The 23,943-nt window shown below is 40.2% G+C and overlaps 1 protein-coding gene across 1 annotated transcript in view; it reads right to left on the minus strand.

Annotated features, from left to right (window-relative positions):
* The window catches only part of Ryr3 (ryanodine receptor 3), a 290,856-nt gene that overhangs the window by 51,227 nt on the left and 215,686 nt on the right, over nucleotides 1–23,943 (minus strand). The window contains exons 62-66 of the mRNA XM_076928313.1: nucleotides 21,559–21,879; nucleotides 18,781–19,021; nucleotides 6,154–6,241; nucleotides 5,924–6,016; nucleotides 937–951 (exon numbers count right to left, since the gene is read on the minus strand). Coding sequence (XP_076784428.1) covers nucleotides 937–951; nucleotides 5,924–6,016; nucleotides 6,154–6,241; nucleotides 18,781–19,021; nucleotides 21,559–21,879 — 758 coding nt within the window. The remainder of the gene's footprint in view (nucleotides 1–936; nucleotides 952–5,923; nucleotides 6,017–6,153; nucleotides 6,242–18,780; nucleotides 19,022–21,558; nucleotides 21,880–23,943) is intronic.

The following is a 23,943-nucleotide window of genomic DNA, read 5'->3' on the forward strand; positions in this document are numbered from 1 at the left end:
ATATGCCAAATGTAACTGTGGATTTTATATATAATCTAAATGATTTCTCAGTTATTTTTTTGCTTAATTTTATCAATATCAGATTCTAATCATAACTGCTATACATATGATTTCAATATGCTTGAAACATATAAATAGAGCATTTCTAGTCCTCAGAACAAGTTTGAAATATTTTAGGAGTAAAAACATGATGCTCAGAGTTCATGAGTTTTTTGAGGTCACCCAGGAAAGCATCTGAGACATCATCCAGATGCAACTACATCTGGCCAAGGCTCCAGTTTCCTTTTCTTCAAGCTGCATGTGAACCGGCTCTTACATGTTTCCCCTTTTCCAACACATACTTTGGGTCAGAGGGTTTGGAACAATAGCATTCGATACTCATTATTGAACAGAAGGAGAAGAATTTCTACACAATAAACTCCAGGAACAATTGGAAAAGTTTCTGCATCATGTGCATTTTGTGCGCAATCTTAATATCTGATGATTTCAAACTTGAGTTCAGTCCCTGGGAGACTCTCTTTGAATCATAGGAGCTTAAATCAGAGGCAGAACATGTGTATAATGAAAGGGCTGAGGTCACTAACAGAAATTAGAAATCTGAACCTAGTACCATGGCAGAAGAGTGAGGCTCTGAAGCTCCCGAGCCCTGCCAAGCCTATCTCTGGCAGTATGGTAGCTGCCAAACTAACAGAGCAGGCATCTGGAAAAGGTAGTAGAGACAGCAAGGAGACCTTGGTTAAGGCAAGGCTTGCCTGGCTTCTCTACTCCAAGGGTACATAGACCTACAGTCACTCTAACAGGTAGTTGCCTTCTCCTGGGGACCCACAGGTTGGAAGATCCATCTGTACCACCCCCATGGTGATCACAGAAAGGAGGACAGAGCCTGACAGCACTAATACTAGGACAGAAAAGACACATCATGCATTTGACCTGTACCTTTACTTGCATGGCCTGTGTGGGAAGACAAAAGGAAAGAAACAAGGAGAAGAGTCAGTCAGTAAAAGCAGGGATTCAAGGCATCAGGCAGCATGTTATTCATAGCTTCTTAGGCCCAGTTGCTCAGTCAGCACTACAGAAACTCAACACTTCCTGTAAGCATAGCATGAAAACTGAAGGGAGGTTAGGATGTAAGTTAATTTGCTTGTAAGAATTATATATATCTGTATCAAGCACTTCCGGCCTAGGAGGAGGTTACCTCAGAGACCAGCCTTCCAGGGTGTATGCTTTGTAGATTTCACCCTCTGTAGCTACTCACAGAAACTTGATATCTACATTGTCTCCTCTTCTACTTCCTTTAACCACATGGCGCTGCAGACAATTGGCATGTACCCAAAGACCTCATGTTTTAATTTCTCCCACCCACCACATTACCATCTCCAGCAGAACAGAGAACCAAGTTAAAGGCAATGCCTGTTGAGGTCATTTAATACATTTGATTTATAAAACACTATTAGCTTAATGTGTTCTCTGACCAGTTTTCATATTCATATATATATATATATATATATATATATATATATATATAAAATCTTTTTATTCAATATATTTTGATCCTATTCTTTCCTCTCCCCCAGTTCCTCCCAGAGCCTCCCCACCTCCCTGCCTGCCCAACTTTATGTTATTTCTCTCTTGTTTAAAAAAATAATCTCAAACCAAAACTAAACCAAGCTTCTCAAAAGCATACACAGAAACAAAACAAACAAGATGAAACAAAACCTGAACTCCTTTTCATGTTGGCTGTTTGCAATTGATAAAAATATATTTTAAAAATTACTTGAAGAGCTGGGATGTACATAGCTTACACAGGGCCCTGGCTTCCGTCCAAAATAATGAAATCAAAGGAACAAAACAAAGCAAACAACAATGACAACGGAGAGACCATGCAAAGTTTTTGGGCTGGTCATGACAATGCATACTTTTAATGTCAGCACTGAAGGCTGAGGCAGATAGAAGAGTTCAAGGACAGCTTGGCCTTCTTGGTGGAATCTGAGCTTGTCCCAGACTACATAGTAAGACTCTGTCTCTAAATAGAGTGAGAGAGGGAGAGAGGGAGAGAGGGAGGCAGAGGGAGGTAAAGAGAGAGAAGGATGGGTGGGGCTCCTGTAACCCTGTCCAGAGTAACTTGGGATTACTCTACAACCTAAACAACAGAGCCTCTCGAGTCTCACACTGTAACTTTTAGACATGCTTTGAGTCAAAGGTTCCTATATCCTGAAGGTCATACCTTTATTCTTCACATATGGCCAAATTAAAATACCTCATGGTAATTCCCCAATTGTAGTCTATATTCCCTCAAAACAATGTCACCTATCTGCTCTTAGGTAATGGTACTACAGCAGTGCTTTATGACCAAGTAGGTGACTTTCTGTGTAGCTCTTAAGGGGGAAAAAAAACCCAAACCAAAAACCCCAGACTTTACAGTCTTCATGTTTTTCTGAGATGTGGGAATTTGATGAAGGTACATTGCCTGGTGTTGTCTGTGCCACTAGAGTGCAGGGGGCTCACATCAGGCTTTGATTAAAGGCAGACCTGCACTGTGGGAAGTTATTACATCACAGAGACTGTAAGTGAAGTGAATGTAAGTCAGCTCAACATGAGATGTTAGAGGAAAGAATTTCTGGAAATCAGTTTGAGAAATGGTGTGTGTGTGTGGGGGAGGGAGAGCATGCAAAGGGGGGATCTGAGAAAAGGGGAGAGAAAGGAGGGAAGAGAGAGAGACTAGAGAAGAAATGGTAGGTATATGTGCAAGAGAGGGACAGAGGTAAAAAGGAAGAAAGAGGGAGAGAGAAGGCAGGAGGGAGGGAGGGAGACAGAGACAGAGACAAAGAGAGGGACAGAGAGAGACAGAGAGAGAATATGAATGTGAGATGCTCAAAAATGTAAGAACAAAGAAAACAGAAAAAGGATACAAAGCAAGGAAGTGGAAGAGAATAGTGTGTGAGAATAGTTTGAGATATAGTTTGAATAGTTTGAATCATTAGAGAATAGTTTGTGTGTATGTGTGTGTATGCGTGTGCATTGAACAAAACTCACACATAATTTTGTGTGTTCTTGAAAGATGCAAATATATCTTCACAAGATAATTCCTGTCATTTTTTTCTACCCACTAAAACCACACCCCACTTCTTGTGTCTCAGTGGTTTATCTTAGTGTTTATAATATTGGTCAAGGATTGGCTTAACATTTCTTTGGCTAAATGCCGTCTAACTTACCATTCCCCTCCGAGGAAGCTGCTGCCGTATCGCCAGAAAATAAAGTACATTTAAAAACCAAACTGAGCCCACATATTTGCTCAGCTAGTCATATTATCTAAATATATATTCACAAACTTGTGCTTTATAAACAAAATATACAATGAGCTTTTAAAAAAAAATCTGTGTTAGCTGCCAGCAAAATAATATATCTTTGAGAGGATCTTAAAATATCTGGGTGGGAACAGCGTGGCCCACTGTATATTTTTTGTGCTTCCCTGCCTTTAGGCATGACTTATGCAGTGTGTGGCATGCAGCATTCACAGATGGATTCCTCCACCGAGACTTCCATATGCACCAAAGGCCTCTTCATTTATACAGCACAGGAGTGCAACCAAGAACAGAGACAAACTGCAAGCGATGGTGACAAGCGCCCATTCAGACAAGGTAGCAGAGAACATTTCATTGTACAGACAGAAGCAAGGGCAAGAGGGAGTCAATTGTTATGGAAGAAAATCCTCTCACTGGTTTCCCATAGATAGTTCTCTATCCTCAGATACCAGAAATGGCTATTTATTGGAGGCAATGAATCTAAAGCATTCATCAAATGATGTTCTATCTGACAATTACTGCTAGAAAACTTACTTTTAACCAGACTCTCTTGGGATTGTAAGCTCAACCCCATTATACAGATTGGAAAGCTGGACTCTGAGGAATTAAGTGAATGAAACAAAGCTCTAGTTGGCACCTCAGCCCCGGGTGTTTTCCTTTTTATTGCTGTCTTTTTACTACTATTTTCTCTGTTCTGAGGCAATAGGGTTGGTGTGAATACAAAATGCTCAGAAACAATTAGCATAGAGCCTCAGGGAAACAGCAGTTTGCTCCTCAGACGACCCAAGAGGGAAACACCTATGTCTTGAACATGAACATTCTCTGACCAGGCAAATGCCCTTTCCTCATACAGCATTATGAGTGAATAGAGTGTTATGTTAGTTGTTTTAGTGGATGAGTTGTGAAATGGTTTTCTATTGCTTCATTCATTTCTAAACTCAAAGAACCATGATGATCTACCCATCACCAGAGAGCTGAGGTGGCTTTCCCCATTCTTCCTGCTCAGGGATCTAGATCCTTATATCAGATTGCCATGAATGCTAGCTGGGTCAGTCCTGAGCCAGAGAAGCTACCCAGTGTAAAAGATAGCATGATTTCTGCTTGGGATTTACTGACTTTCTGTAGGAAATCTGGGTTAAAGGACAGCTTATAATGGCCCCCAAGAGGACTCTGTAAAGGTATCGTAGATAAGCTGGAGTCTGGGAAACCTGGGCTTGTGGTCCTCGAGTGAACAGCTGTGTCTATCAACAGGTAAATGCAAAAAGAATGTGGAAAACCAGATAAGTGTATTTAAAGCACCAAAGAAGACACCATAAAATTCGTTTACAGCCATGATTCTCCTTGAATGTAATCTCTCTGCTTTGTATATGAACACAGTTCACTGTCAACTTTATTTGGCAGCATATGTCAAAAGTATACTCTAGTGTGTACTGGAGAGTAGATTGTAAGCTCTACAGTCAAATTTTAGATACTGGAAGAAGTGCTAGTGTTAAAGCAGATGAAAGACAGAAGAGGCAGTGCTGAGTGGCTGTAGCTGACTGGAGCCAGCTGCCCCATTGGTATAGCCTCAGGTATTCAAATTCATTGTGGTATAATAGTTTCTTTCTTGCTATGCCAAGACATTGGTTGTCCATCCCAAATGGTTACTAGAAAAGTGCTCAAGGCCCTCACTATGAGCCCATGAATCCCATCTTGCCAGACCCACCTTCCACTTCTCAGGGGGTCCTCATGCACACTCCACCTTCGTGAACCTCACAGGCAGCACCATGCCAGCCATGAGACGGATGTCGCTCAGCTATTTACACTCTACATACAAGCCAAACCTCCCTGAGGCACAGTTCTCAGAGGAACAGGTCCAAGAGTAAGAAGCCACAATGCCAGTAACAAGACATCACGTTTAAGGAGACTTGGCTTTTGTATGTGCAACTAAGGAAGCATGGCTAGCAATTCTCTCCAGTCAAGACAATGAAGCTTCATTGTATAGAGCTGACTGAGAATAAGATGCAAGTTTGTTTTCCCTCTATAGGTTAGCTTCTTCTCTAGCCGGTAGAGTGGCATGCCCTCTTTCAAATATCTCCTGCTGGGAGATAAACAGACGTTTGGTTTTCTGAGGGCAAATGTCATGGGAAAATGAACATAGGCATTAAGAGGTCAGCACATCTGGAATAAAACAGATGCTGGCATTTCAAACAGAAAGGAAACAAGCGTGAAGCCAGGGTGCATGCTGAGGAGGTGTAAAGGCAAGGTCATTGCCTCCTAACCCATCAGAAGGTGGCTTTGCATACTTGTGCTTTTGCGGTGTGGCTGTACTGGACACACTTTCATTTTAAAGCCACACACACAGTAGTGTCTGTTTGAGGACTTCTCAAATGCCTTGGGCAAGTGTTGAGACTTAAGTTTTTTGATATACAAGCACCCATTTATTCACAAAGCACAATGACACTGCTGTTCAACAGGAGCTTCTTCTGGCACATTGTGTGTGAATCAGCAACAGAGACTGCTGGTTATATGTGGATCCTAAGTTGAGTGCGTTATTTAAGCCCCACAGAAAAGGACCTAGATCCAAGACATGGATGAAGTCAAGGTTGAAGCATCCTTGAGACAGAATTCTAAAGACTTACTTTTGACATCTTGCTTTTGCTGTCTCCAGTTAAAAATGCCAAGTTATTAATTTCATTCTGAATCACAAAATTTTGCTCTTCCCTCTTGAAGTTCTAGACCAGGGCAGGGCAGGGGAAGATTATGGAGAAAAAAAGAAAACAGACAAACAAAAGTAAGCATTAAAAGAAAGCTTCTCCAAATAGATACCTGTCAAAACCATTCTAAATCCAGAGCCCAGGTATGTCCTTACGTGAGATTTACACCACAGAATGAAGACCTCGGCCACCATGCGGAAGAGCTGGTCAGAATCAGTATCTGGGCTTTTGAGCCAATTAGATCTGCATTAAGAAGCGAGAGAATAGGCACAGGAGATTCAGTAGCCATGACAATGGTCACACTCCACAAGTAAAGCAGTTTACATCTGGTCTGGTAAACCTGCATTACCATATGAAGACAATAAACCTTATACTTTTAGTTCAAGGTTCAGAATTGGGATAAGTATCATTTATACTTTTATCAAAGTTTTTAAGAATTGTCTCAGCAAAAAAACAAAAAACAAAAAACAAAAACAAAAACAAAAACAAAAAAACCCAAAAAACAACAACAACAACAAAACAAAAACTGTCAGACACCAGCATTTCAAAACTATCACCTTTGCTTTGTTTCTTTTGTAAGTAGATGGTTAAACTGTAAGTTTGGAAACAGATCATCCCAGATGCCTCACTGCAGAAAGAGTTCGTGAATAAGCCTACCCAGCCTATGACAACAATGGCGACTATGGCATCCAGTCTTGTGCTGGCATTTGCTATTGGGAAGTCTCTGAAAATCCCTAAACATGTTATGCCCTATACCTTTGGATCTGAAAGCCAGTGTTCTGAATGGAAGATTTAAAAGAATTTAAATTTTGTGTGGGGCCATGCTTTTGAATGTGTTTGCTTGCAGATATCAACAGAGAGCATCAGCTCCCCTGGAGATGGAATGACAGGTAGTTGTCAACTGCCACAGTGTGGGGACTGAGAACTGAACTCAGTCCTCTGTAACAGCAGTACTTGATCTTCATCACTGAAATATTTCTCTAGTCCCTCAAGGCCAGTTTTCTGAATGAAAGAAAAATTTTGTCTATCATTTAAACCGTCCAAACAGAAACCATATCTCTTTGTAGGTTGTGCTGTTGGTTTTGTGGTGGTGATGGCAGTGTGGTGAAGGTAATGGGGTTGTGATCATGGTCATTGTTGTTGTTGGGGTTGTGGTGGTGGTGAGGTTGTTATAGAGGTAGGTGGGTCACTGGTGGGGGGTGTTGTTGTTGTTGGAATTGTGGTGGTATTGTTGTTGCTGTGGGTGGTGTGGGGCAATGTGGTCATGTGTTCATATATAGAGGCCAGAGAACAACCTCAGATGTCATTCCTCTTATATCATTTCTTACTGGCCTGGAACTCCATGTTGACTTGTCTGACTAGCCATCAATCTCCAAAGATCTGCCTATCTCTGCATGTCTTTAAACAAAACAATACAAAAATCCCCCCAAAACAAACAAACAAACAAACAAACATAAATTCTGTAGTTTCTGGGGAATACACTTATAGGCAAGAACTTAACTGACTAAACTTTTTCTCCAGTCCCAGAAACTTTTTATAACCCCTTAATCACCTTGGAAATCCTCTATAAATAGGTATAATTTTTTTTATTCCTTTAAAAAACTAGGTTAGGTTAAGACATAACCCAATAGTGACAGGATGGCTAAATTAAGTCAAACCCAGTCATTTTCTATAAGTTATCTTGCCCTTGTATATCTTGTGCATTTGATTAAGTTGTATTTCAAAAAGGCAGGGTGAATTGCTATTTCCGAAACACACACACACACACACACACACACACCACTCTTCTACTCAACATTTTTATATCAAACACAGGGAGTTTCTTCACATTAAGCAACTACTCAGCTTTCCAGGCATCAACCCACCAATTCAAACATGAAAACCATCTGAAGTTAGTAAATGCCCCACATATTAAAAACTTAGCCCCACAAGACCACTCTCCAGTTCACACACTAGCTTCAGAATGCGACCTCCTGGCTGCAAATCAGAAGTTTTTACCGTTCTTTCTGTTCATAATTAATAAGAACATCTCATAGCTTTGGAAGTCACTTTACTTGTTATTAATACTTTATCTTAAATAAAACTGAAAAATATGAAAGACACAGGGCAAGATATTATGAATGAAAAATTTTGAGAAGAAGCTGTGTCTGGCTGTGAACAAAAAACTCCTAGAAGGAGTGTCTGTGTCTTCAGAGCCTGATGGACCAATTGGAACCTCAGAACTGTGGAGAGATTGGAATGTTGTAGATTCAGAGGCTAATTATTTTATCTTGGGCTAGTTTTAGTCTTCTGGAACAGCCATTCCTTGCCCCACTCTGTATCTGAATTAACACCTCCTGATTATAAATAAAAACCTCTTAGAAGCTATTACCTTAGCAGAATATTTGCTCCTGCCAATCTAAGAGCTAGGATGTCATCAGATAGCATCTTGGGCTGATAGAATACCTACTCCATAATCCTGTACCCACCTCTCTTGTGTACTCAGCAACATATTTTAAAATTGCCTTGATTTATGAGTTTCTTTGTTCTGTAAAAATATAAAAAACCCTGTGAAACTGTTTCTACCTTGGAACATGGAATTTGGGGTAACCTAAATCTGTGTTCCCGAGCTATGGTCACTCAAAACAGTTCCAGAATAAATCTAGTATTTATTAATTACATCATATCATATTATTTATTATTTATTGAATTGTATCTATTAAGATATGCTCTATAGTTTTTATGTTGACAATGTATAAGAGGACTCTGGACATTCTAAACTTTCTCCAGGTACTTCACCCTCCAGGTATCTTTATGTTTCTAACAGTTCAGAATATTTCCAAATTCCAGAGTTTGAGGTTTTTAAAAGAGACATTATTTCATATTATGAAAGTTTGCTTCAAAGGTCAACCTGATATACCTGGGAAGGAGAAGGTTCAATTGAGCAATTGCTTCTATCAGACTGGTCTGTGAGCATGTCTGTAGGGATATTTGATGTAGGAGGCCTAACCCACCGTGCGAGGTACCATTCCTAGGCTAATGGGCCATGGCTTTGTAAGAATGGTAGCCAAGCAAATCAGGGGGAATTAGCTTGTAAGTAGCCTTTCTCTATGGTTTCTCTTTCAAGCTCCTTTTGTTGGAATTCCTGCCCTGGTATCTCTTAATGATAGACTGTAATTTGTAAACTGAAATAAACCTTTTCTTCTCCTAAGTTATTTTTTTGCTATAGAGTTTATCACAGCATCAGGAAGCAAACAAGAACACATAGGCATGGTTGGTTAAATCACTGGCTTTAGTGATTAACTCCATCTATAACTCCTTCTGGAAATGTCAAAGAGTTAGAAAAATATCTAATCATATAGTTCATTCCTTATGAGTGTGAGCTCAAATATGGTGGAGTGAGGCTTATTGTGAATAACAAAAGACAATCTTATAACTCAGACAGTCCCATGGGTTTTAGGAGCCCTGTTCCAGCAATCTGAAAGCCATAATTACATTTCATTTTTATAAAACAAAGTTTATTTTATTTTTAAGATTATAATATACTTATATCATTTCCCCCTTCCTTTCTTCTCTCCAACTTTTCTTATATACCCTCCTTGTTCTCCTTCAAAGTCATTAACTGTGGATACATGCATATGAGTACATGCTTATACATTCCTGAATATAGCCTGCTCAATCTATATAACGTTATTTCTATGTATGTCTTTAGGACTGACCATTTGAAATTGAATATATATGTGGTGTTTTCTTCCCTGGGGATGACTATTAATGTATAATTGTAACATAGAAATTATATTATATGGCTTTCTTGGGAAAAAGAAACAACTGGTTGCTGATGCTGGTATGTCTTTAATTTCAGCACTTGGGAGGCAAAGAAGGCAAATCTATGACTTCAAGACCAACTTAGTCTATGTAGTGAGACCTTTTCTTAAAAAAAAAAAAAAAGAGAGTGTGGAGAAACAATTGGCTGTCACAAATGATCTGAAAAATTGATGTCTCTTGTCCAATGCAGAGCATCATCAAAAACAAATTATGGAGCTGAGGAGACAGCTCAGCCAGGGAACTTCTCACTGTACAAGTGCGCTGGTCCAAGTTTGAATGCCTAGAGCCCATGTAAAGTCAGACTAGGTAGCATGAATTTGTAATCTCAATACTTCTACAGCGAGATGGGAGGCAGAAACAAGAGAATCCCTTGAAGCTCATGTACTTGCTAGCCCAGTGTACTCAGAGGCAAATGCCAAAGAGAGCCTTTCTTAAGCAAGGTGGGAGGCAAGGATGAGTAATTCTGAACTTCATACATGTTCCTGCACTCACATATACAAATGTGGCCCCCACAGCTAGTTTGGGAAATGTGATTGGCATTCCTGGGCAGTCTGATAGATACTTCTACCCACTCATGGAGAGCTCCATGGTAGGCAAGAAATGATCAACGAGATCAAAGTGGAAGGTGAAGAATGGACTTCCTGGAAGAGTTCTCTAAGAAGAGATCACAAAGCAGAAAGGAACTTTTTGCTTTTGCCCTGTGAAATTTGCTTTCTTCTTCTTCTTCTTCTTCTTCTTCTTCTTCTTCTTCTTCTTCTTCTTCTTCTTCTTCTTCTTCTTCTTCTTCTTCTTCTTCTTCTTCTTCTTTAGTTTAGAAAGAAAACCTAAAGTCTAGAACTCTGATTTGCATAGTAAAATGTAAAATAACTTTGGAGATGGAAGGCAATGGGAAAGAGATAAAGACAAAAGTGTAAGGGCCCACAATAAGTAATCGTACTGGCCATACACTGGCTATCTTTGGGTTTCTTTTTGGTATAATAGACGTCTCATCTCTTTAAGCAGTATAGTCATTTCTCCATTACCTGCAACACAAATGTAATTCAAGTTTGAGTTTTGAGACTGATAAGCTCTTTGATTTTCCTTCACATTGATTTCTTCAGAGAGCTTTTTCTCAGGGTTACATTTCTCACTTTATCAGAGCCACCAGCTGTTCATTCCTTGGTGTTTTAGTTTAAATGAGCTTTGTGCATTTGTACTGTGGCTTATGTGAGAAGAGACAAGGGTCATATCCTAATCTGCCAAGGAAAGTTACAGCCACAGGAATGGTCAGTTAGCAAGAGTAGCAAAAATAAGAACGTAGGTACCATTTCCTGGTAGAAATTCATTCTGTTCTCTTTGCCTTCATGTTGGTATGTAGTTTGAGATGGAGGAACTTAGCTTTGCTCATGCCTTTTCTGAAATGCAACTTTGTATTCACTGTCTCTAGTAAAGTTCTTTCCTCCAAGCCAGATTGGTGAGTATGAAGAACATCCTCTTAAATACCTTCTCCTAGGCACACAAGCTTTCTGCTCCTCTCCTTCAAGCCAGGCCAAGATGATACTTGCAGGAGTAAAGATTTTGCCTTCACTCCTATTGCTCAGACTCATTCTGTTCAGAAGGATTTCAGGATTCAGCATCTAAGTCAATACTTAGGCACTTGATCCCCACTGAGATTGTCACCTAACCCCTGGGTCCTTTATCATCTGCACCGATTGCTATTAAAAGGCAGCCATGAAACACAAGGCTTCTAATGGAGGAGACTGAGTTTAGAGGTCATGAATTGGGACTTTTCCATGTAAGGTAATTGGGAAAGCAACACAAGCCAGTGAAATAACAGTATATTAACAGAGAAAACAAGAAGCCTTGTGCATTGAATCTTAACAAGCTGAGTATGGTGCCTTGAGATGCTAGCTGTGAAGCCAGGAAAAGAGGAGACTCGTGAGGAGTTGCAGGCAGAGAAGACATATTTTTTTCACTCTGGGTGAAGGCTGCTTTACCAATGGCTAGGTGACCAGATGCTGGCAGGCACCTAGGCACATACTGGCATACACATAGACTGCAACACAAGTCACACAGAAGTAGACTCACAGATAGACATATGCAGGCAGGCTAGGGAAGGTGAAGTATCTGGTTTGGCCGTACTTAAAACAACAACAACAACAACAAAAACCAAACGTACAAAAGTAGCATTTTTCCAGAAATAGTTACATAACACATTACATCACTAAATATTTTTGTGTTCTCTGAACATCTGGTGTCTGCCATTTTTTGCTGACTCATAGCCCCACAGATGTCCAGTGTTAGCCACTTTGGCCCAAGCTGAGTATTCATCCCATTGCCTTGTTGTCTAAACATAAACTAGTTCTTATGACCCTCTGTCTGAAACAGCTGTACACTTGTAATTCCAGCACTGAGGAGGCTGAGCCAGAAGGATTGTTGACTTTGATGCTAGACTAGGATACATAAGCACAACTTTGTTTCAAATTCCACATGCCCTCAACAGGATGGAATTTTGGGCAATGGCAAGAGTAAGAAGTCTCAAACTTCTATTTTCAAGATCATGGTTTGAAAGATACTAAAGCTGTGCTCTTGGGTTCAGGGTCAGGTTATTTGAGCTGAGACCTCTTCTCTAAAAGAGAAGTAACACATACATCATGTGCTACTTTTGTATGTTTTGTACTGATGTTGAATCAGTCTTGACTCTGTCTCTAGGCAAGAGGAGATGGGCAGCTGATGTACCCTGGTCTGCTCACAAGTTCTGTGTATTCTGATCTGCCCAGGGTTCTTGTTTATCCTGCCAGCTTCAGGCTCAACCCTGACTAATGTAAAATGTCTTTTCAAAAGGAGATTCAAACACCATCCCATAAGGATGAAGGAAGTACAAAGGTTTAAAACAATGAAAGGAAGGTGGGACGTAGAATTTCTTCAATATTTTAAAGTGTTGCTATATGAAAGATTAGTTTTCTCTGGTTTTTAGAGAGCAAAGTTAGAGCTTATAGATATTATCCATCCAGGTGGAGGAAAGGTGAGGTGACTACAATATCCTGTTAGCTCCTTCACTCCATCAGTACAAGTCAGTTGATTTTTTTTTTTTTTTTTTTGAGAAAGTACTACTGGACTCTAAAGACTTTACTGTTCTCTGCTATCTTCTCTACTAAAAGCCCGTGGACAGATTTTGGTAGAATGTTTATTCAAGGCTGACCCTAAGGAAAAAGAAGACTTTCTTATCTCAAAATCTCTATCTACATTGAGAAATGGGCAGAAAAATTCCAAGATGGGGCAAGTCTTTTCATTTCTCTTCTTGAAAGTCTTACAGTCTTCTACTTCTGGGCCTGACCAGATAAACCACTTTCTATGGACACAAGAAAAAGAAAGGGTCAGTCTTTGATTAGGAAAGACTGTGGGAGAAGGCAAAGGTAACAAGAGTCAAAAAAAGATTAGAAGGGGAGGCAAAAATAAACCTCACTTTATGACCTCAACATCCCAACTCTCTTCCTGCATTTCCTTCAATGCATTAATAATAAACTCAAAGTCACCAATAATGCATTGGTATCAAATTAAGGGCAGAACTCAGAGCACTTCCTCTTGGTATCACTTGACTAAGAGCAAGCCCAGATCTGAATTCTCTAATTCAGTCTCCCTATGTCTTCCCTCATCCTTTCTGCCTGTTTTATGAGTCTGAATCTATACATGTCTGAAGGTTGCCTTTCAAATCTGTCCATCTGTTTGACCCTGTATGTTTATCCCAAACAGTAGTTTTGTGATCTCTTTAATTGAACATCACAGAAAGTATCACATGGGGGAAGATATGGGGGACACTTCACAGAAATCATTAACAAAATTTTACAAGGGATTGAGTCACTGACTCTAACTGACCAAGATATCAAATAAACATTATCAAGCCATATCTGAATGCTTTGTTCAACATTTATGGTGGCCATCCATTTTATAAGACTGTTTTCAGCTTGTGTTTGCTATTTTTAGCAAATGATTATCATAACACATGTTCAAATATGCATGCATTACTCTTGGATCAGGGGCATGAAAGAATATTTACAATTACAGCTATGTATCAGTTTAGCCTGTAAAAGCTGATTACATGGGAAATCCAAGGCAAGCAAGGTTGGTTGTTATATTGTTCACTTAAACGCAGGTTAAACAAAGTCTGAGTATACAGTAGAAAAACAGTCTTAAGTGACCTTAAGGTATATTATTAACTCTGGCTTTGAGGTCCAGCAAAGGTCTCATTTACTGTAAGAATTATTTTTATCATAATGCATAGCCATATCCTCCAACATAATCAAGTTAGAAAGTATATTGTTCTGGATTTTTATTTCAGGGTCTCACTCTTTAGCCTAGGCTAAAGTCTTAGTGCACCTTTTCCCCGGCCTCATAAGTGCTGCACTTACAGGGATGAGGCCCCATGGCCAGCAGCCTAGACATTTTTTTTTTTTCTATACTTTACTCTTAGTATAGTACAGATACTTTCTGCTTTCATTCTTATGAAAGGTCTTTGAAGGGACAGACACTCATGTTGAAAAGATGTGTTTCTATGCAGGCTCACATGGCTGTGACGTTCAGGGAGGAACAGGTTGAATAGTAGAGATGAATGAATTAATGATGATCTCAAAGACTCTCTGACATTGCCATTTTTAGCAACTGCCAAGCACCTTGTAAACAGACCACGCTCTATCTGGAGTCTTCATCATCCGTGGTGACACGCAATTCAAAAGCTATTCCAGGAGCAATCTTGCTCCATTTTTGTTTTTATTTTCACCTCAAGCTCTGACAAATTTCTTCTCTAGATTGCTAACGTAATTACGTTATCGGAAATGACTAAAGTTGATACTCCAAGGGCAGAGCTCCTTTATCAAAATGAGCATAATTTCCTGTAGCTGGAAGAGGAAATATAATATTCTAGCCTTAATGTGCATGTTTATGCTTATGTGCATAGACAATATGTATGCAGAAGATGTTTTCTTTCAAATCCTAAATATAAGTAACCGCATACAAATTACTTTAAGTACAGCTTATATTATAAAGATGAATGCTAAAATGAATATGAATCTCTTGCCATGGCAGAATGCGGAGAGACTTATCTTCTCTCAGCAACTTGTGCATCCCTCTGGCACTCCCAGATTATGTCTTTCAACTGTAGGAGAGTGTGGTGTGGCGAAATACTTAGTCTTTGCTTCTATTCCTGGAAAAGGGGGTCCTGAGCAGTTGGAGTAGTTTTTGCTGTTTCTAACAAACCCCTTTGGTCATAGGGGTTGATTATAAATGACATGAGGCTTGCCATCTCATAACAAACCCCTACATTGATGAGGGGCTAGATAATTTCAGGATAGTACCTGGGCCCCAGACAGATTAGAACTCTCCAGTGGTAGTTGGAATCAGATTACAGGGTTGGAACTTTCCTAAGCTCTTGGAAAAAGATAGGATTCAGTTCAAGCTCAAAAACCAATGGATACTGATACAATCAGTCAGTAAGTCCACCTCTACAACTGTTAAAAACCAAGGCTGCTGATCAGTGATTGCATACTCACATGGCAGGCAAACTGTCCTAGGCTTAATATCTAGTACAACAAAGCAAAGCAAAAGAAATCACGACAAAATACAATCACCAACAAAACCTCCTGAACAGTAAGACTCAGGGCTTCTAGACAGGCGACCACACTGATGTTCACGAGGCTGCCACACCTGGGGAGAGTGTGGGAGCCCTGCACATCCCCAAACCCACGAATATTTATTTGGATGTTCCTGAGTTGTATTCTAATAAATCAGTAATCCTAAATGCTTTCTTGAGTTCTATGGGGACCCTGAGGATTGAAAGACTTACTTACAAGGAAGAATATTCTCAGTGGAAATAGCTAGTCCCGTGAGTTCTGAACTTTTTCAAGAAAAGGCCTTATCTTCCACTTCTGTTAACTTGAGCCCTCAGCTAAATCAAATATGCACATTTTTTTTCTGGTTTGTTTTCTTTTTTTTTTTTTTTCTCCCTGTAAACTACAGTGCTATAATAGGCCCCAGAGACAGATTAAGAATTTCTTTTTTTTTCTCAGTTTTAATAAGAAAACTGTAATGAATTCATTTCCCCATATTAATATGTATTATATTATTTTCTCTTATTATGGGTGAGTATTCTGACCCAGGTCTTCTACATTACCAATCATTTTGAGCAGGGGGCTCATAGAAATCCCAGTTTATATTCTGCACAGAAAAACTGTGGCTAGCCTGGTCATTTCTTTTTTAACATTTTTTTTTTTAAATGAAATTTGTTTAGGCAGTTTTCTATAAGTATACAATGCATCCTGTCCATACTTGTCTTCTACCTGTCTACTTGTTGGGTTGGTCTGGTGCTGCTATGTATTCAAATGCTAAATACTGGCCCTCAAGACCTGGTTGCAGTCCTGAAGAGCACATTCTCAGGACACTAAATGATGTTATTTAAACTTTGCTCACCAATCTTCTCTGACTAGTTAAATAAAAGTGGCTGACACCCAATTACTGGGAAGAATAGGGATAGCCGGCCAGGGCTTTGGTTACCAAACTGCAGGGCTGCAGTTAGGGAGAGACAGAGTCAGGGGAGGGGAGGAAAGGAGAACAAGAGGTCTCCATTAGATGAGATGGACCAGGAGCATGTGGCTGAGAGAAGTGCATCTGAGGACAGATTGATGGAACAAAGCAGCCTGGGCAAGACTCAAACATCAAGTAACTTGGGGAGCACAGCTAGGAAATAGCCAGTCTAGGTTAGGGGTAGAAAATAGTTTAAGGGGAATAGCCCAGTAATTTTGCTAAAGCTAATTAAATAAATTGATTGGATTCTGATTCAATTATTGGGAGGCTGGCTGGGTCATAATAAGAACTAATAGTTTTAAATACCATAAAATAACACCTACCACCTTGCTACTCCACCTCTTCCCCATTTATCTCTCTTTTATGTTATTGTCTATTTGTTTAGTGACCTATTGTGAGTAAACAGGCCATCTTAGTAACCAGGAGCTTAGAGCTATCCTTTGGAGCCAAGTAGACTTGGCTACACAAGTAAAGACAGTGATTCTTTCCCCGGCCCCAAATCTATCAGTATCTAATTATTCAGAGGTTAAGGTAAGTTCTTGTGATTTATGACAGATTTTTCATGACAGATTGTTAAGTGGCCAATCTTGTATATGCCCAGCACATGTAACTTCAGTTGTGAATTAATGATTGCAATATTTGTTAACTATTTCTTTTTAAAAATCTTACAAAACACTCTATTATGAAACTACATCCCCAACCCATGGGTACCCCATATATAAGACTGGTGTTTGAAACTGAGTCAGTCCTACAAAAAAGTCTATAGTAACTCTGGGTAGTGCCAGAATTAGTGTACATTGTTGGGTACTCTGTTGGTATTGAAGTGGAGAACCAGTGTGGGAAAATCATATACATTTGATGAGGGGGAGCAAATGTGAAATAGTATAAAGTGATATATTTGTGTATTAAATTGACAAGGGGTGGATTTGTGATGGCTAATTTTGATTATTAACTTGATTAAGTTAAGAAATACCTAGGGAGGGAGCTGGAGAAATGGCTCAGGGGTTAAGGACACTGGCTGTTCGTCAGAGGACCAGAGTTCAATTCCCAGCACCTACATAGCAGCTTGTAACTGTCAGTAATTCTTGTCCCAGGGGATAACACACACACATGGTGTATAAACACACATGTAGGCAAACACCTATTCATATAAAAGCAAAATGAAGGTTAAAAAACATTTAAAAATGAAATGCCTACAGCATTGGTGGGGCCCAAATTTGGGTATGCCTACAAAGGTATTTCTAGAGAGGATTATATGAATGGGAAGACCCACCCTGAAGGTAGATAGGTAGCACCATTTCCTGGACTGGGGTCGCAGGCTGAATAAATAAGGAAGGGGGGCGGCAGACAATAAAACCATGATATTCTCCTTTCTCAGCTTCCTTATCTACCCAGATGTAAGTAAGCCCTTACTGCCTCACATTCCCCGGCATGGTAGACTGTGTTTCCTCAGACCATGAGCCAACATAAACCCTTCTTTAAGTTATTTTCTATCAGTTGTCTGGTAACAGGCAGATAAGAGAAAGGTAACTAATACAGCAAGGGTCTTCAATACCACATTTTAAGGTTCCCTAAGAATATCTGTGCTTATTCTACAAACATTCTGCTTTCCTTACAGACACAGAGGACTACAGGCCCTCAGACATCTCAAATTACTGTTGCGGTACTCACTACACCACAATTAACTTTTATGTGCCAAATGAACATATTGAGTTTTGATAAAGGATGGCTCATACAGAAACTTTCTGGTATTATAGAAATTGATTTGCTTAATTATGACATTTGAGCATTTCAACTATTAAACATCCTGAACACATCGCTTCCTGAGGACTTCCGCCCATAGTCCTTCCCACAACGATCTTGCTCTGGACCTTTATGGTTCCCAGCCTCTTATTTCCTGCAGGTCTTTGTTCAAATGCTGCTTTCCCGGTAACAGCAGCTAAGGAACTGCATTTTAAGAAACTGCAACTTGCCCTTCCTAATTTCCTTTATTTCTCAATATCGTTGTACTGCCTTTTTTTTTTTTTTTCCAATTGTGTGTGCTTTTCTACTTCCAACTGAATGCTCCTATGCTAAAGAGCATGCCCCCTCCCTCGAGGCCTTGAATAGTGCCTGGCATTCAAGGACAGCCATTGGATGAGTATATTAGTGAGCAGCAAAAATGAGGCAATGTGGACCTTATTCAACCAGCTCCCCTTGCCTTGTAGTTGCCCGTGAGGACGCATGCCTCAGTCCATACAGAATCACTGGCCAAGGAAATCACTGTACATATATGTTCTGACTACCGGTGGCAAGACTGGTAGTGGTAGCTATAGCTTCTTTCATCTCCCTAGCAACACTGAGCAACTGCATCTTTCCGTGTTATTTGATTGTATAAACAGCCTCAGAGAGCAGCCGGCAGCTCCCACACATCTCCTTCATACCTGTTGTTGTCCACATAGCGGATCAGCATAGGGTAGAAGGCATAGAGGTCCCTGCAGAGGATGGCAAACTCATCCAGGATGAGGAGTTCAGCCTCCTGGGTGTCTCCCTTGCCATCCGTCTTCAGCTGCTCCTCCTCCTGCACAGTCTTCACCGCCTTCTTTTTTAGCTTCTCCAGGGTGGGGATGAAGTGGCTTCGAAGCAGGTCGGGCCGGGCTTTGCTGATGATTGGCTGGGCATACACTGCATTTGCAAACAGAGGACCTTAGTCTCATTCCATGTGCTGTGACCATTAATGAAATTAAGAAAGGTGAGGTTGAGGAAGCCATCAATCCAGGATGTATACATCTATGTATACTCCCATCTGTAATCCTTCCTTGAATGTTTCTCTCCCAAGTCCACAGTGAAGAATGGGGATCTAGCATGGCTGCAGGAGAAGGTCCCCATCTTACAAAGCAACTCCAGCCCACAGGAGCCCCACCCAACATGAATTCTTCATGTATACATGGCCTATGCCATACTCCTCTCTTCTAACAGACTGTCTTCCATCATCTGACAGCCTGTCCATGTTGGTCTTGGCTTATCAGTTAGATTTTATGTCCCTGCAGAAAGCCTTTCATTCATGGAAATTAGTACTGTGCTTACCTGGGAACAAGCACTGTGTGTGTGCTTTCTATTGATGGTAACAGATATGTCAGTTACCCTGATCTGTCATTACACATAGAATGTGTGTACTGGAAGTCACACTGTACCCTAAAAATCTGTACATTTATTATGTGTCAAAAATAAAATATATATGTATGCTTATATGCTTTCTAATTATTTCATTTAAAAAATTTGCCAAAATCATAATAGTCCAGTCAGGTTCTAAGCTCTCAGCACTGTCATCTTCTTTTGGCTTTGAGAGAGGGAGCATGAGCTTAGAAAAACTGGGGCAGTACTAGAAGTAGAGAAACTGAACAAGAAATTATCAGGACTGCCATGTTGGCTTTTTGTTAAAAGAATGAATGGAAACCCATATGTCCTATCCTAATTTTTATATCCCATTGATTAGATTCCAATTATTCTATTATGAATTAGGTCAGCTGAGCTGAATAGTATAGGAATCAAAGTAATTGCAAGAAAAAAAATAAAATGAACACATTCTGAACCATTGACCATGGACATTTGAATATCTATTTCCACATTTCTTTAGCTTAGGGAAATTCAATTAAGAGCAACTACATTCCAAGAGTTTTCTTTTATGTCCCATTTTCCCTCATGTTTCACTTTTCTAACAAAGGAGTAGGAGAGAGCTTCAACTGGAGAAGGCAAAGGTAGCTTTTTGACGACATACATTAACCATGGAGTCCTGACTTCTCAGCGATCTACAAGGCACAGGCCCACTGCTGCACTGAATTGAGGTGAAATTAGCTCCTTAAAATTGACTTGCATTAGTCACCAGGAGTTAAGTGGCCTTACTGAATGAGATCTGGATTTGCTGCAGGGAGGACAGCTACAGTTCTGTTTCCATCAGTGTTCCTCAGTGACGGAACTCTCACACCCTGGGAGGAAGGGAGCAGATTTTCTGATCTTTGGCCTTCCAGTAACTCACACTATAAAAATCCATTAAATTGCTTTATGGTTATGGTTAACAACCTTTTAAGGGTAATTGGCAATAAGAGACTATCTACCCTATTTAGTATCTGTCCACAGGGTCTGCAGTATCCAGTGGTCAAAATAGTTGCATTTTTAATCTCAGCTCATTTCTGAGATCGAGAGGATGTAGGAATACTTCCCACTTGTTCTTCTAGAAATGTGTCCGTTCATTTGCCAGGAAAGGTCAGCATGCAGTGCTGTGTTCCCTGTAGCCCAGCGGTGCCATTTCCTGGCCCAGGAGGCTGGATGCTGGAAGCTGTGACAAGTGGACTCCGTGACCTGAGCTGAAGTTCCATCAAAAACAATGATTTTCCACAGTGTAGATCTCCTAGACTCTAGTTTGACAGGCAGGACACTAAATATTCATGGTTCCTTGACTGTGAGACATACACTCATTTTCCAAACCTTTTTCTCGTTTGGTCACTTCAAGAACAGAAAATTGGCTAATAGCATTTATTTAGAGCCTACTGCACTCCTGGAGTTAAAGAGGATACAATGAAGAAAGAAAATTAAAACAAAACAAAACAAAAAAGCAACAAAACAAAGTGCTGCGCAAATGCTGAATGACATTGAGGAATTTAGTACAGCTGAGACGGGAGTAAGTTTTATCTAGTGCCGAATACAAAGGGTTACTTACCAATAAACTAGATAATTAGTAACAAAAGAGTCAATGGGTTCCTTAAGCACCCCAAACAAGTTATGCAATGATCATCACAGAGAAGTGCAGTTGATCTATATGGCTTCTTGGAGATCTGAGGGGCCTGGATTAGCCAGGCAGCAGGGTGCAGGTAGGGGTTTGAGGAAAGCATGCTCATTCCATTTACTGTGCTGTTTTTGTTTGAGACATGTCCAAGGCTGGCCTTAAATTCTTGCCTCTACCTCCCAAGGGCCCATGTGACAGGAGTGTGCCAACATGCCTGGTTTATGCAGTGCTGGGGAATGAACTCAGGGATTCATACATGCTAGGCAAATACTCTCCAAATTGTTCTACATCCCCCGACTCAAGTTTACTTTGGGAGGTAGAAGATTAAAACACAGAACAGAACTTGCTCAAAATCATCACAGAATTAAGAAAAGAGTTAAGAAGAGACTCTGGCTGCCTTAACCGTAGAGCCAGAGACTGAGAGGAAGGGTATTGGTACCTGCGATCCGCTTCATCCAGGAGGCCTCATCAATGCCCAGGTTGTTGTTGATGATTTTCAGGATGTTGCCCAGGATGAGGCTAAGGTGTTCGGACGTGACCTTGGTGCAGCAGGGTCCCGTGCTTGGGGGCAGGTTCTCAGGTCCCCGCTCCCACCAGTAGGACAGGTAGTTGCAGAGCATGGGCAAGATCACTTCAATGACATGGGGCATCTCAGTGTACCGGGCACCTGACTCGGCCAAACCGTTGATTTCCTTCATCAGGCCTTCCAGCTGGGGGATGTCAGGACACATGTCCTCCACCTTATCTGGCATCCCCAGAACTGACCGAGAGAGTACAGGAAGAAGAAAGGCACACTGATTCAAAGGCACAGTGATGTAGTGTACCATTCTCTTGGTCTTTAGATATAAATTTCCACTGTAGAGCCCTAAAAGAATGAGCTTGGATGAGAGCAGCCTCAGGACCTGAGTTGTGTATGTACAGACTGTAGTTTCCAGGGCCATTTTCCTAAATGTCACACTGAAGTTAAAAAAATATAGCTAAAACAGCACAATGGAGACACTGCTGAGGAAAAGGGCATATGACTACTCTGTGACAGGCAGATCCTTTGCTATTCCCTCTTGCCCTGACTATTGGGACCTCAGTGTGTCCATTGCAAAAAACCAGTAGCATCCAGAGCAAAATAACTCAATGTTCAGATGCTAAATTCTATTTCAATTATTCATATCATTTCTGTACATTCATAAAAGGGAAAGGAAAACATTCCATCTAACATTTCTGCAGCTGGGCTGGAGGCTCTAATACTTAGCATCTAGTTCAAAATACACTGAGGGAAAAAAAAATTGTTCCTGAATTGATTTTCTGCCTTTACGATAGAAATGATCGATAACTTCAGGTGACTTAAGTGATTTTCTGTCAGTCACTCACTTTTCTTTTTAAGAAAGCATATTTACTGGGACTATTGAGTTAACTCCCTTTTCTCTGTTTTGTATGACCAAGGTCATTGCACTGGATAGGGGCAGCTAGGATAAAATGAAACTAGAATTTAGGATTATTTCAGAGAGGGTTAGATTTTTTTTTTCTTTTCTATTGCTGATACTGGTTGTTGGCAAAGGATGCATCTGTCTTGCTCTGTGCAGCAGAAAACATGGGTAACAATCTGGGAGTCTCAGGAAACCCTTACACACAAGGTAATTTTACATATATACCATCAGAGTAAATAGTTAAATGCTGAGAAAAACTTTGCATCAGGAGCTTTACATTCAGAATAACTTCGACCATCAGAGGCAACTGACACACTTATTTGCTATTATGATTATATATAGGAAAGCTCTGATGTGTGTGCCTAAAAGTCACATAGATAATTATCACCATAGACACTTCTTTCTCCCATATAAGAAGAACAAGAAGTTGCTTAAGGTTGGTGCACTGCAGTCATGATAATGACCTTTAGAAGTTATTTATACATACAATAATTGGTCCTTAAATGGGACCAACATTTATGATTCAGAGTGTGTTTTGGGGCTCCAAATGTCACACGGTAAACTCAAAGAGCGAATTCTGGTATGTTAGCTACCTGAAATCAGCCTCAAAGGAACCTTATTAGCAACAGACACAAGAGTATTGGGAAAGTCATTAGAACATACTGCCCTTTTAGCTTCTATATACTGGATCTCATGGTGGGGGCCTCTCATCTGCAGCAGCTGTATCCCTTGGAAACACATCAGAGACGTAGGTCCTCAGGCCTTACTCCAGGTCTACTGAGTTAGATATACCAGTAGCAGTGGTAGGGCTTGGAAATCTTTAACACACCAACCAAGTGACTCTGATAACCACCGAGTAAGATTCTAAAGTTCTTTACTCATTTGTCCTAGCAGCTCTTCACTGTTCTTTTGCAAGATAGGCTGAAAGCTTACACTGGAATTGGACCTCTTTTCTCAATGGCTCATTATTCCAACAGGGTATGGGAAGTAAGCAAGGTGGCTGGTGACAGGATGTTTTTGTCAACCACATACTCTGATTAATAGGTTACTTCCATGTGACTAAGGATTTATGCCATTTTGAATGTCACAAGACAGTATTAAACTTTTTCTTAGGCATATCTTAGCTTTGGAAAAGAAAGTGATACATGTTCTTAGGGTATTCTAATATAATTAACTCTATTGGCACAACACTAAACATCAATTAGTAGAGATGTCCAATTGATGAAAGATTGATGCTATAAATCAATCCATACATTTAAAAAACATGCCATCCTTGTCACCTTAAACACCCCTTCCTCTCCTTTTCTGCTTAGGCCATCCATTTTGTAAGGAATGAAGTCTACTTTCTTATGGTCCATTAAGCTATCAGTCACTCTCTAGGTAATTCTGTGCATCCCAAAATA

Source organism: Arvicanthis niloticus, chromosome 2, assembly GCF_011762505.2.
Source record: "Arvicanthis niloticus isolate mArvNil1 chromosome 2, mArvNil1.pat.X, whole genome shotgun sequence".
Taxonomy (NCBI): domain Eukaryota; kingdom Metazoa; phylum Chordata; class Mammalia; order Rodentia; family Muridae; genus Arvicanthis; species Arvicanthis niloticus.